Source organism: Dromiciops gliroides, chromosome 2 (genome assembly GCF_019393635.1).
Source record: "Dromiciops gliroides isolate mDroGli1 chromosome 2, mDroGli1.pri, whole genome shotgun sequence".
Lineage (NCBI taxonomy): Eukaryota > Metazoa > Chordata > Mammalia > Microbiotheria > Microbiotheriidae > Dromiciops > Dromiciops gliroides.
This window is the reverse complement of record NC_057862.1, coordinates 50,288,544-50,301,812: the sequence shown is the minus strand read 5'-3', so window position 1 is coordinate 50,301,812 and position 13,269 is coordinate 50,288,544. Positions and strand designations below refer to the sequence as shown.

At 45.2% G+C, this 13,269-nt stretch overlaps 1 protein-coding gene across 1 annotated transcript in view; it reads right to left on the bottom strand.

Moving 5' to 3' along the window:
- Positions 1-12,966, bottom strand: part of SGPL1 (sphingosine-1-phosphate lyase 1) — a 77,279-nt gene extending 64,313 nt beyond the window's left edge. Inside the window, exons 1-2 of the mRNA XM_043985413.1 lie at positions 12,857-12,966; positions 11,579-11,640 (exon numbers count right to left, since the gene is read on the bottom strand). Of these exons, the coding sequence (XP_043841348.1) occupies positions 11,579-11,605 (27 nt within the window). The 5' untranslated portion in view covers positions 11,606-11,640; positions 12,857-12,966. The remainder of the gene's footprint in view (positions 1-11,578; positions 11,641-12,856) is intronic.
- Between the last annotated feature and the right edge of the window lie 303 nt (positions 12,967-13,269).

Sequence of the window (13,269 nt, the reverse complement as noted above, 5' to 3'; positions counted from 1 at the left end):
TCTGCCATTCATTTTCCCATTTTCCAGTGGGTAATGCCAGATCAGTGGCTCTGAAATGCTCCCCCATTTTCTCTCTGGATATCACTTCCCAACCCAGAAATGCTGCCACTGTCACTATAACTCCACTGTCACAAATATTTTTTTTTTGGCTGGGCAATTGGGGTTAAGTGACTTGCCCAGGGTCACACAGCTAGTAAGTGTCCAGTGTCTGAGGCCGGATTTGAACTCAGGTCCTCCTGAATCCAGGGCCGGTGCTCCTCCACCTAGCTGCCCCCACTGTCACAAATATAACTATACATACTTTATATTCTGCCTATATTGCCAAGGGACTGAACAGGAGAGGATGCTAAAAGTATACTGAAAATAATAACAAAGAAGGATAAGAATGAAGAGCCATATCTTATGGAAGGTTGGGAAATAGATACCTAGACACACCTCAGGAAAGAAAGCCTCAAATAGTACTAGGTTTTGTAATATAGAAGCTCAATTTACATGTTTGTTGATTGAATGAAAAGGTGCAAAGCTATAGCGCAAAAAAACCAGGCACTATGCAAACATAGCTGATAAAGTTGCCAAGGACTCCTACTTATTGATTAATTGGCCAAGAAAATCAATGTGAAGCGAATTTTGTAAAAAAAAAAAAAATTTAATGCAAGGGTTATCTGAGATTCTTTGACAAAATCTGGGCTAAAACAATTATCTGAATTACCAACATTTCACAGGCCTTTCCCACATGAAGGACAGAAATACGATAAAAGGAACCCCAACGTGTCCCTTGTGGGGAAGAAATGATCTGGGCTCCTCTTTCCCCCAGTCTCTCAGCTCCTAGACAGGACTGGGTATTTCCAACATTGAAAATGAATTCGCTTTTCTAAAAACTGAAACCCATTGCAAAATTTCCCTCAAAAATTTTACTCTTTCTGAGGATGACAGGGATTGACAACGTCCTGGGAAGTGTTGCCAAAGAAGGCTGTAAAGACCACATTTCCAATGATTTTTTTAACAAAAAGTCATGGTTTGAATACAGTCCAATTCAGAGGAAAATGGACTTCCACTGGACCCCTTAGCTTCCTGCCAGTCCTAGGTGTTTGGCTCACCTTCATAGTCACAAAGTTTTCCTTCCAATTCCAAAGTTATATCCTTTAGAAAGCAATTCTATGCAAAGTCTACTCATCCATTGGTCACTTTTAAATGAAAATCAGATCCTTTTTCTAAGGAGATGCCAGGTTTCCTAAAAAATACCACAACAAACACAAATAGCTCAGTAAGTGCTTGCTACTCTAATACAACCTTCAAAGTAGGAGTTAATTCTCTTCTCAACTTCAGAAAGGAGCATGACTCTTATCAAAATGGGGGAAAGAGGAGAGGGGACTGATGGAGGAAGAGAAATAAGGGCAAAGAATACAATCATTCTAGATCTACTTTGCCTATGATCCTCAGATAAAGCTCCACCCAGATCAGGAACAAAGGTCTTACTCAAGTCATGTCTCCTAAAATCTGGCTGACCCAAAGTTTTTTAGAGATAAAAGCTTCTCATGGAAAGATTGCAAAATTAGCAAGAAGCTTGGAGAAACACCAGACACTGGGAGACAGCCTGCCCTGTCCCAAATAAAGGTCAAGAATATGCTAAGAGATGCGGGGTCACTTATCTACCTAAGTATTCCATTAAGAGAGTTACTGATTAAAGAAGCTGTTTCTAAACAAATGATCCATAAGCTTGCCCCAGGAGTGATTTTTACTGTAATCTTCATGAGTGAGCAAACAAATCTTACCCCTGCTCCTATGTATGCTCGGAAGGAGAAAGTCATGACCAGGTCATGGCAGCCCTCAAATATCAGGAAATAGATGGGAACACATGGAACTAGTCCAATCCAACTACTGGATGGTCAAAGAGAGAGTTAACCGGCACAAGAATACTTGCATCACTCTTCCTCTGTCCCCTTCAGGATGGAGCAGGGGCCTTGCCCCAGTGGAGCACAAGAACAAGAGGATCACAGTCTCTCAGTGAAAGGAAGCTCTGAGACAGAGGTCATCATGGTTAACCCGCACATGAACAAGCACTCCCTCCCCAGCGGTTCACAGATTTGGTTAAAGTGAACTGCAACACTAAGCAGAAACCAAAGCTCAATGCAGCTTTCCTTTGACAAGTCTCTGGAGCAGACAACAGGGCAAGCGTACCCAGTATCTACTCCGAGTGGATGGATGTGGTTCAAAGCACTGGTCCGCCTGTCACAAACTGCCAAGTTAGGCTGGCGGTGCTTGACCCATATTTTCTTTGGGATAGCTCAGATCATTAGCAAAGTCATCCTTACAGCAAGCCCAAATCTGCCTCTCGGCAACTGCCATCACCACTCCTCCTCATTCTTCTCTACAGAAATAGAGAATGAAGGAAAAAACCAAACCTGGAGGAGCGCAGGGGCACAAAAGGAGAGCAATGTCACAAAAACTGAAAAGGCTGGGAACAGACCCTGAAGGTGTCCCTTGTGGGGAGGCAATGAGTGGTCAGGGAGTATCTCCCAAGCACTGAGAACTAGATGCTATAGTTCTTCCCAGAACTATAACTCAGCTGACAACACACGCCTGGGCTTTCTGGAATTGTAGAGATTCTAGCAGAGTTCCAAGTACTGTACCCTCTTCGATACTTCAAATGCAGCAGTAAGTATTCAATCAAGCCCAGCATGTTGACAGGCCATAAATAAGAGTCTGAGCTCTACAACACACAGATAAAGAAACAGACCAGCCCCAGAATCCCCTTTACTAGGAAAGTCTCAGAGACATTTGTGTCATCTACAGGGATGAGGTCTAAGAGCCCCCTAGATGCCCTGCTCCCCTGCCCTCCTCCCTCCCCTATACATCCAGGCCCAGCACAAGCGCACAAAGGCGATGCCAAGGTATCAGGCCTCTAGTCTACTCCTCTTACAAACTAAAAGTGAGTATTTCCTTTTGCCTAAATCCTCCCCTCCCCCCAAATCTGGTACTACCAAAACAACTCATTGCTATCTCAAAAAGTAATTAATCTAGGGGCAGCTAGGTGGCGCAGTGGATAAAGCACCAGCCCTGGATTCCGGAGGACCTGAGTTCAAATTTGACCTCAGACACTTGACACTTATTAGCTGTGTGACCCTGGGCAAGTCACTTAACCCTCATTGCTCTGCCAAAAAAAAACAAACAAAAAAAGTAATTAATTTATTCCTTTTAAGTTACGTTGCGGAAATGACTTTCAATGTGAGGGAAGTAAAGAAACAAACTCAAATGCTTTTTTTAATTTTTAATTCCCCAAAGAAGCATCTCCTCCCAGCACTGAGCATACCTGTAGCAGTCTAGACCCTCAGATTCCCACAGTCCTTCAAGAAGTGATTTTTGTCCTAAGATCACCAACCAGAAAACAGGTTTTAAACTCTGAACTCTGACCTACTGGGGTAATTCCAAGACAGATTACTCTGTCCCTACATCAGCACTATCAGTTTTTATCTCTAAGATAAACTTAGAAGAGTAAAAGTATCTTGACCAAAACCTGATGTGCTCAAGAGTTCCCCAGTGGACGAAGTCTCTTTGTGAGCCATGAGAGGGAGGGGAGCTCACCTAGAGTTGGGCAATCATTCTGCTTTGCCCTGCAGTCATGTCTTCATACTCCGAGGATGCTGGTGACAAAGCGTGTGAGGGCCTTTCCCAGGAGCAAGCCAGTCTTCGTGGGGCAGACCCCCAGATGGTGGCACCTGGCAGCCCTTGCTCTGTACTGACACGGCCTTGAGAACGCAGGGTTACCTCCATGTCACAGTACAGCATCAGGACACACAAACCAAACTCTTCTCCAAGTCTTCCCTGAGAGCCAGCCAAGTGAAGTGCTACCTCTTAGGAGCTATCCCTCTTCCCAAGCTATTGCCATACCTTAGAAGCAAATCTTTCTGGCATCTCACTTCAGAAGGAAAGTGGATCTATTTTTTAAAATGTCAATGCAACTATTCTTATGTGCTGCCACATCTGCAAAAGGAAAAACTCCTAGAGGTTGTGTTGGACACCGTGCTGGTGAAACTCTCCTTCCCAAAAGGAAAGAAGTCTTGGCTATTGGGGTTCGAAAGGAGGCAAATGAAGAAGAGATGAGGGACAGGAGATCAAGGAGACACAATGTTGGGCTGTTCTTTCCAACAAGACTGGAGAGACAAGTCATAGTAATCATTCACCTTCCCCTTGTGCCAAGCTAATGTCAAAATGTGATGGATAAAAATCCCAACCAACCACAATAGGACACGCTGTGGAATCTAACAATTAAGAGTTGGCCAGTAATTGGAAGTATTCAAACAGTGGGCAGAGGAGACCACTCCAGCACGTTCAAGGGATTTCTGAATGGGTAAGACGTTGAAAGAAGTAAGTCTAAGGCCCTTTCCAATGATGTGATGTTATAGTCCCAGAGAATAACACTAGGTACCCCTTTCCACACCCAAAGGAAGAACTCTCAGGAGCCTATGGGCCCGCCCTACCCTCTTTTTTTTTTTTTTTTTTTGGTGGGGCAATGGGGGTTAAGTGACTTGCCCAGTGTCACACAGCTAGTAAGTGTCAAGTGTCTGAGGCCAGATTTGAACTCAGGTACTCCTGAATCCAGGGCCAGTGCTTTATCCACTGTGCCACCTAGCTGCCCCCCCGCCCTACCCTCTTAATGCAGAAGCCTACCCAACTGGATGGAGCACTGTACTTGAAGTGAGAAAGACCAGAGTTCAAATCCAGCCTAGGACCCTAGGCAAGTCATTTCACCTCTACGAGCCCCAATTTCTTCACATATAAAACAAGGGAGGATGAGAAAGCCTCTAAAGTCTCCTCCAACATTAAATCTATGATCTCAGGATCTTTTTATCAAAAAGAACCATCTCCCTTTCTTCCAACCCATCTCCCTCCTTATTATATTGTCCTCAAAGATGACATCCTCCATATAGGCTTTCCAAACTAACTAGTCCCCAGCCCAGCCACTTCCACGGAACTAATGTCCTGTACTCTGAACACAACATGAGTTCCTGGAGGGCATAGACACATCCCTAGGCCCAGCACAGCACCTTACACATAGAAGAGAGTTGAATAAATATTTGCTCAGTTGATTCCAATAAACTACCCTCACCTCCACCCTTCTGTTCCCTCCCAATTAATCTGTTGCACTGCCATAACAGTTTATCATTTTACTCTAGTCTGCCATGAAGTTCCATGTATACTGCTATAACTCCAATTTCTATGTTTACACACTTTGACAATTGGACTTATATCCATGAAAATCAACTCCCTGGGGCAAATGTTTAATCCCAGCCTGATTAGCCCACTGTCAATTAGTATATTCTGAGGGAGTACAAACTATATATAACATGAGCCTAGAAAAAACACAATTAGGAAGGCAAATGTTACGAAAAGCTCCCAGTATATTACAAAGCCAAATTTATTCTGTTTTGGGAATATATCACTACTCTATATGTTATTTATATATAATTTTATTTGGGGAATACACTACTGCTTCTGTCCATTATCAAAACTTCTAGGAAAATGATTGTACTTGTTTTATTTTCTTCTTACTGCTCCCATTAGATTGAGACAATAATATCAAGTACAGTTACCTGCCTAGAATGTACATTCAAATACAGACTATTAAGAGTCCCTACTTTCTGGGGGCCCTTCCCACCATCTTGAAAAAGTCTCATCAAAAAAAAAAAAAGGAGTCAAGTCTTAGGAATAGAAATAATTATAGAACTGGTTTTTCAGTGTATAAATATTCAATTCAATAAACATTTATTAAATATCTACCATGTGCCACACATTGCACTAAGTACAGGCAATACAAAGAAGAAAAGAAAGACAATCTCTGCCCTCAAGGAGCTTACAATCTAAAAAGGGAAGATAACACACAAAAGGCAATTGGGGATAGTGGGGAGGGGGAACAGGAAGAGATGATGGTCTTTGGAGTCAAAACCAAGTTGAGTGGCTGATGGAGAATAGAGAGTTAAATGGAAAGTTCTGAAAGTTCACAGCCCTCTGTAAAGAAAGGTTTTGGAAGGAGTTTACTGCTCCACCCTCTAGGCCTCCAATCAGGAAAAGCAACTCAGGGAGTGGACAAGGTGTTGAGTATCAAAAACTGGGTATTCACAGAAAGAAACTGGGGCCTCAGGAGCCCCCTGGCCCACCCTGTGTCTGAATACAAATAAATCCCCACTGGGATATACCCAACAAGTGGTTCACCAGCCTTTCCATGAAGCCCTGGAGGTCTGAGAGAGAGGCCAGCTAGTGACCAAAAGGCAATCCATTCTACCTCACACAGAACCTAAATCCACATGCCTGCCCACTTATCACCCACCATTCCTAGGCCTGCTGTTTGTGACCACGGCTTACCCAATCTGCAAAGGATCTAGTCAAGAGAGAATTCCTAAAAGTAAAATTTTTAAAAGTCAGCAAAACTTGGGCTTTCAAAGTGAGGCTTTAAGCCCAGAATGAAAAAGGCTTTATTATAGTGATGCTTCTAGGCCAGGAAAGGCGTCTGTGATGCACTATATCTCCTGAATAACTCTCTAGGTAATATAATTCTCAATAACGACTGTTTTTGTCTGATGAGGCCAATCAACTTTTACAAGAGGCCAGTGTGACTCAGACATTGGACTTGGAGTCTGAGGATCTCAGATAAAATTTTAGCTCTGATATTTACTACTTGTGCAATTTGGGACAAAAATTTTAGGTCATTTCCTATGCAGAATATCATCAGAGCTGAAGAACAGCTACTCATGTTTCCTCTATTACATTTAGTCCTGTCGATTAATTTTGACTCCGCTTCACCACTTCCAGCCCGACATCTGCATTATAATGGCAGAAACAGTGATTAATAGAAGTTCCAGCAGAAAATAATCAGAAATCTGGTCACCCAAGTTTTTACCCCTTCTGTCCGGCTAACTACATAAATCCCAATGCTAGAAACCATTGAGTTTTTCCCATCTACAGCCCACCATTGTTCCATGAGAGCAGGGGGCCCAACCAGCCAATCGCAAAAGGCCAGGTCTACTGTGGGGGATTAGAAGGCAGAAGCACTCTCTCTGAAATCTGAGGTCATTTCTAATACCAAAGGCCCAGACCACAGCTGGAGGGTCCCTACAGTCAGTCCTCTAGTCTCCTCCCTATCTGCAAATGAAAGCACCACCACCACCCCTGCCTTCTGAGCCAAGACTTCGGAGAAAGGAAATGTTAGGAGCCCTGAGTCCAGGTTTGGCAGCTCTCAAACTCTGTCATCTCGAGACCTCTTTCCACTCTCTTCCTTATGTTTCTGCAGGGTATATACTGGGTATGGGGGGCCTAAATGATGACAAGAGTCTGGCGATGACTTCATTCCCTGAGCCTCCTACTGAGTTTATCAGCATGTTTATAAAGCAAAACAGGGGCATGCTACTAAATGTTTAACAACTGGGCTCTCTGGGGAAAAAAGAATGTATGCACACGCATTTTTGAGTTGAATTTGCATCATTATCATTTTCTTCATTGCCTTCCTAAGTCTAGACAATCAACAAAACAACAATAAAGTCCTGATTTGTAACTTTCAATCGGGTTAGAACTTGTTCCAGCACAATCCTAGTTACATCAATATTTCTGTATTAGAAATTAAAACGGATAAATTTTTAACCCATTACATAGTAACAGAAATAATATTTTAATGAAAAATAGCTATATTTTCCTAAACAAAAAAACTGAATGAGAACAGTGGAATTGTTTTACACATTTTTGCAAATCTCTTTAATGTCTGGCTTAACAAAAGACAGCTGGATTCTCCTATCTGCTTTCGAATTCAATCTGAAGTCCAGAAGATCTAAATTCAAAATCTAGTCTCAGACATTTACTAGCTGTGTGATTTTGGGCAAGTCACTTAACTTTTATCTGCCTCAGTTTCCTCATGGTATAATAATAACACCTACCTCATAGGGTTGTTGTGAGGATCAAATGAGATAATTTTCACGAAGCACCATATTTTATTGTTCAGTCTTTTGGGTTGTGACCCCATATGGATTTTCTTGACAGATACTGGAGTGCTTTGTCTTTTCCTTCTCCAGATCATATTACAGAGAAGGAAGCTGAGGCAAACAGGGTTAGGTGACTTGCTCACAGTCATACAGAGAATAAGTGTCTGAGACTGGACTTGAACTCAGGCAGCCTGACTCCAGGCCTGATGGTCTATCCACTATGCCACCTAGCATTGCTAGATGTTTTGGTTAAAGAAAATTTGGCCTCACAAAAATATGAAGTTGGAAAATGGAGGCATATTTAAATAGGAAAATAACCTCGGAGTGCTACTTTGAAAACCGTTTTGACCTCAAGAAGCCCACTTGGAGGACCACTCACTATGCCACTACCTGCACTTAAGAGCCTTTCCTCTCCAGTGAGGATCTGTTGATCCTGAGTCAGCTGATGACCCCATCTGGTCACTGGTTAGGAAGAGAAGAATCCCCATGAATGAATATATTAAGGAAGCCCCTTTCTCTTTAGAAGCTGAAAGGGTGTGCCAATCACCAATGTGGTGCCACACTCCCGGTCCTTAGTGTTAGTCCATGAGGGAGTAAAGAGGAGGGTTGCCAGGCTGCAGCAAGGATGCTAGAAAACCGCCTATCAACTGTCCTCTGATGAAAACAAGGACAAGCAAGCAACCTTCACGAGGACCCGTAGCCCTGAGGGTTGGTCCCATCTCAGTTGTTTCTGTCCTCACCACTCCCACCACCTCCACCCCTCCAGAGTGATCTGTCCCATCAGCAAAAGTCCCCACTCTGTGTCTAGTCCTGTGCTAAGGGGAAAGACCAAGAAGCAGAAGATGTGCTTCCTGTCCTGCAGGAACTTAGGATGTAGCAGCAGAGACAATACAAGTGTATGTGGAAAAAACAGCTGCAACTAGAGATCCCCATGTTATCAGTGATACAAAAAAAGAGCTAGAGGCTATGGCAATATCTAATTGTTTTAAGTGCATTTTTTTTCCATTAACAAGCACTTTATCTTTTATCCCTTCTACTTCCCCCCACCACTGGGGGGGAAAAAAAAGGATGGAACAAAACCCTTCTAACAATCATGAATGTTTAAGCAAAACAAGCTTCCCTATCAGCCACTTCCCAAATAATGTGTCTTCATTCTACAGCAATCATCTTAACTCCTCACCATCTCCTCCAACTCCCACCATCCTCCAGATCCCCCCTGACCCTTCCTAATGGACAGCCCTGATCAGAGGCAGCTGGGCCTCATGGAGGCACTGGAAGTCAGTAAGACCAGGCTCAACCCTGCCTCGGACCCTTACTAATGAAATCATAATGATGTCTACAAAGGGCTCAGGAGACACCACAGATCAAGAGGGGCAAAGGACCCCAGAGGCCAAGTAGCCCGACTTGCTCATTTTACAGATGAGGAGCCTGACACTGAGGGGAAAAGCAAGAGACCTGCCCCAGTTGGTACAGATGGTGTCAGAGACAAGGTCCCCAGACTGCAGAGCCGGTAACTGTCTCTATTCAAAAATCTTTCTATGGCCCTTTGTCCCCTCCCATATATAGTGGGCTAGTCTTAGCCTGACATTCAAGGACCTTCTCAATCAGACTACAAACTACTTTTCCAGACCAATATTACCTTGCAGTCATACTAGACCTTTGCTGTATGCCACCCCTAAACCCATCCTTTCCTATCCCTGGACCTAAGACTAAATGCAGGTGTACCCCAGCCAGCCAATCTCTGCCCCTCAAAATCTCCTCCATTCTTTAAGATGCCCTCAGATGCCCCAGGCTTCCTGAAGCCTCTGCCCCTCCAGCTAAGCATGAGGCTTCACCTCTTCCTGTGAGCTCACAGTATTTTATCTGTGCTCCTCATACACTTAGCATGCTCTCTCACTGCTCCCCCAGATTCTAAGTTACTTGAGGCCAAAGGCCATGTTTTCAAGGCCCAGATTGGCTTTCAATCTCTGAGAAGCCCTCGAGGACTACCTACAGCACTTGTCTACTTCATTCATCATGTATTGCCTTATAGTCTATTTTTTTCCCCACAAACTCCTATCTTACATACACTCCTGGAAGGTGAGAATCATGTCTTCTACCTCTTTGCTGCTCACAAAACACCTAAGCTTGCAGGACCACACACACAACAGGCAATCAAACTCTTCAAGTGAACCAAGCCCTGGGCTCTAACAGATGTGCCACCCCAAACAGCCCCCGTTTGGCACTGGCTACGGATTCTCTACCATTCTACCTCAAACAAGAATTCAAGAAAGGAACAGCTATTCTTTCCAGTGAGATTGCCTCATCTAGTAATCGCACTAACTTTTAGGTACACCTGTGTGAATCCACACCAGGAGGAGCGCTGAAACATTTCCACCACCAAAACACAGTCAGTATTACGCAGTGCTGGAGAGAGAGCCATCACTGACTGTTCCCAAACCAACTTTGGCTGATCATCCTTCTAAAGAGTCCCTATTCTGAAAGTAATCATACTAATGATTAGTCTATGGACCAGAACCTAAGAATCCAAGAAATAGTATGTTCATTCATGTACGTAGCACTCAGCTGAATCTTATATGCAGGAACTTAGCGAGGAGCAAGAAAATCAAGTGGGAAAGAGACAGAGTTAAATCAGATCTCTTCTGGGAGCTGAGCCACAGAGGGGGAAAAGTGTCTATGATTTATACTCTTTTAAAAAATAATAATAAAACAAAGACCTCTTCAAGCCTACAGCAAATATATATGTACATGTATCTATACATCTGTGTGTTAACATATGTGTATATAAATCTGTGTGTACATGTGTACATAGCTACAGATACACACAAATATGTGTATATGTATGTGTTGTGTGTGTATACATAAACATATACACATGTGTATTAAAGTAAGAGTTCTGACAACTGACAAGACCTACTGAAAATGCCCAAAATTTCACTACGATCATCATTGGTGACCAAAGTCTTAAACAGGGTCTGTGAAGAACCCAAGCCTAGACATGAATCACAGCGTTACTAAAATCACCCATAATTCCCAACTACAATCCAGATCTGATTACCAGTTTACCTTCATCTATCTATTTGTTTTGCCACTGGAAGAAATAACCATTCAAAGAAGGAAAATTTCAGGACTAGATCCTGCCCGTTTCCCAAGATGACAACCAATTCTACTAAACCAGAAAAAAAAGAAAAGGAAAAAAAAAAGAAATGAGGAAATAAAAACACTGATCAAAATAAAGAGGCAATAAAGAAGAAAACTATTCAACAAAACCAACACCAGCAAGGAAGCTAAAAGTTCCCTACACCTAAGCCAAAGACAATGAGAAAGGAAAGCAACAAATATGAAGTCAAAATGTCCTTGTTCTCTGTTTCTGTCCCTCTCTGTGTCTCTGTCTGTCTCTGTGTCTTTCTGCATCTATCTCCCCATGATCCTCCATTCTCCAGACATAACTTAAGCCATAAGGAAAGGTTTAAATGCTCTCCTGTCCCTGAAAAAGACACCAGAGGTGGCATCTATACACCCAAGTGTCCTGATTCATGCTGCCGATCTGTTTTTGCAAATTTGTAAATTTCCATTTCAGCCACGAAAAACTGCATCTGAAAAAGACTCACCATCTTTAGAAGGTCCCAGTCTAACATCTTCCTCCTCTTGCTCTTCCGTCTGTGCCTTCTTGCTGTGAGGAAAAAAAAAAAAAAAAGGAAACAAGTGGTTTAATTGCAAGGCTGATGAACACCACCAGTCAGCCTGAGCAGTCAAAAAAGATTTCGCTTCCTCCTTTGAAAGCTCAGGTTTCACTCCTAGGGACTCAATCGGGCCCCGCCCCTAGTCTCTGGCTGAGCGAATCAGGAGCAGGCTCCCTCAGGCTCCACCCAGAAGATCCCTCCCAAACTGGACACCCGGGTACCTGCCCCTAGTCAATTTCAGGGAATCAGTTTCTTTCCCCCTACCACAGCTCAACTTCTCAAGGGGGGTGGGGAGGGGGTCACCCTCAATTCGACTTTCCCCCACTAAACCTTTCCTGTGCTGGATCTGATCCATCTCTGAACAACCCCACATCCCGTAAGACCTGGGTCTGGCACCTCCACCCAGGTCCCTGCCGAGATGAGGATCAGGGTCCCATTGTACTCCACCCAGTGCCCTCTGAAGAGCTTCGCCCATTTGCGACCCCCCCCCAGGAATACTCCCTCCCCCCCGACCCTTCGAGAATGGGATTCTTGATCCCTCAGGGACCCGCAGATTCCCCAAAAAGCCCTTGGAGGGGCACCCCTCAGAACCCTGAAACCACTTAGAATCAGTTGCGTTCAATCCCCCCCAACCACTCAGGGAGAACTCACCCAGAAAGAGCCCTGACCCTTGCCGAGATCCCCGACCCCAGGACCCTTAAGCCCTCTGAGGGGCAAAAGAATCCTCCATCTCTCAGATCGGGGATCTCCGACCTCCCAGATGGACCCCCAAATCAGAGAAACCACTGACCCCTCAAAGAAACCCCCAAACCCTAAAAACTGGGACCTGCGACCTCCCGGAGGAACCCTCAAACCAGAGGATCCCTGACCCCTCAGAGCTGGGACCTCCGACCTCCTCGAGGGACCTTCAAACCAGAGGGACCCAGACCTCTCAGAGGGACCCCGAAACTCCTCCGATCTGGGACCTCTGACCTCCAGGAGGTACCCTCAAAGCAGAGGGAACCCCAATCCCTCAGAACTGGGATCCCCGACCTCCCGGAGCCACCCTCAAACCAGAGGGACCCAGACCCCTCAAAGGGGCTCCCCCAACCCATGAAAGCTAGGACCTCCGACCTTACAGAGGGACCCCAAAACCCAAGGGAACCCCAGATGACTCCTTAGGACAGGCTCGCCTCAGCCCCCTCCCTCCTTCTCCCTTCTCCTCACCCCGCAGCAGGCTCCCTCTCCCCTCCTTCGGAGGCCCGACCCGGACCCGGACCCGGACCCAGACCGGACCGCCGCAGCCGCCGCCGAGATTGGAGCCGAGGCTGCTCCGCCCCCTCCCTCCCCTCGTAGGGCCCCTCCCCCTCCCGCCGCCGCTCGCGCCGGCTCCGCGCCCGGAAGTGGCTCCATGGGCCCGCCTAGCACTCGCTTATCACTTAGGCCCAGAGCTGCCATTGCCGCGCATGCTCGGGAAGCGACGCTGACGGCTGCACAGGGAGACCGGAGACAGAGCGCCCCCTCCAGCCCGGAGAACCGAGAAAGCTCAGAGTCTCTATCTGGTGGCCAAGCGGAAGAATTGCACCCTCCACCTACTGGGAACGTCCTCCCGGGAAGACAGGTTCAAAGTGAACTCACTC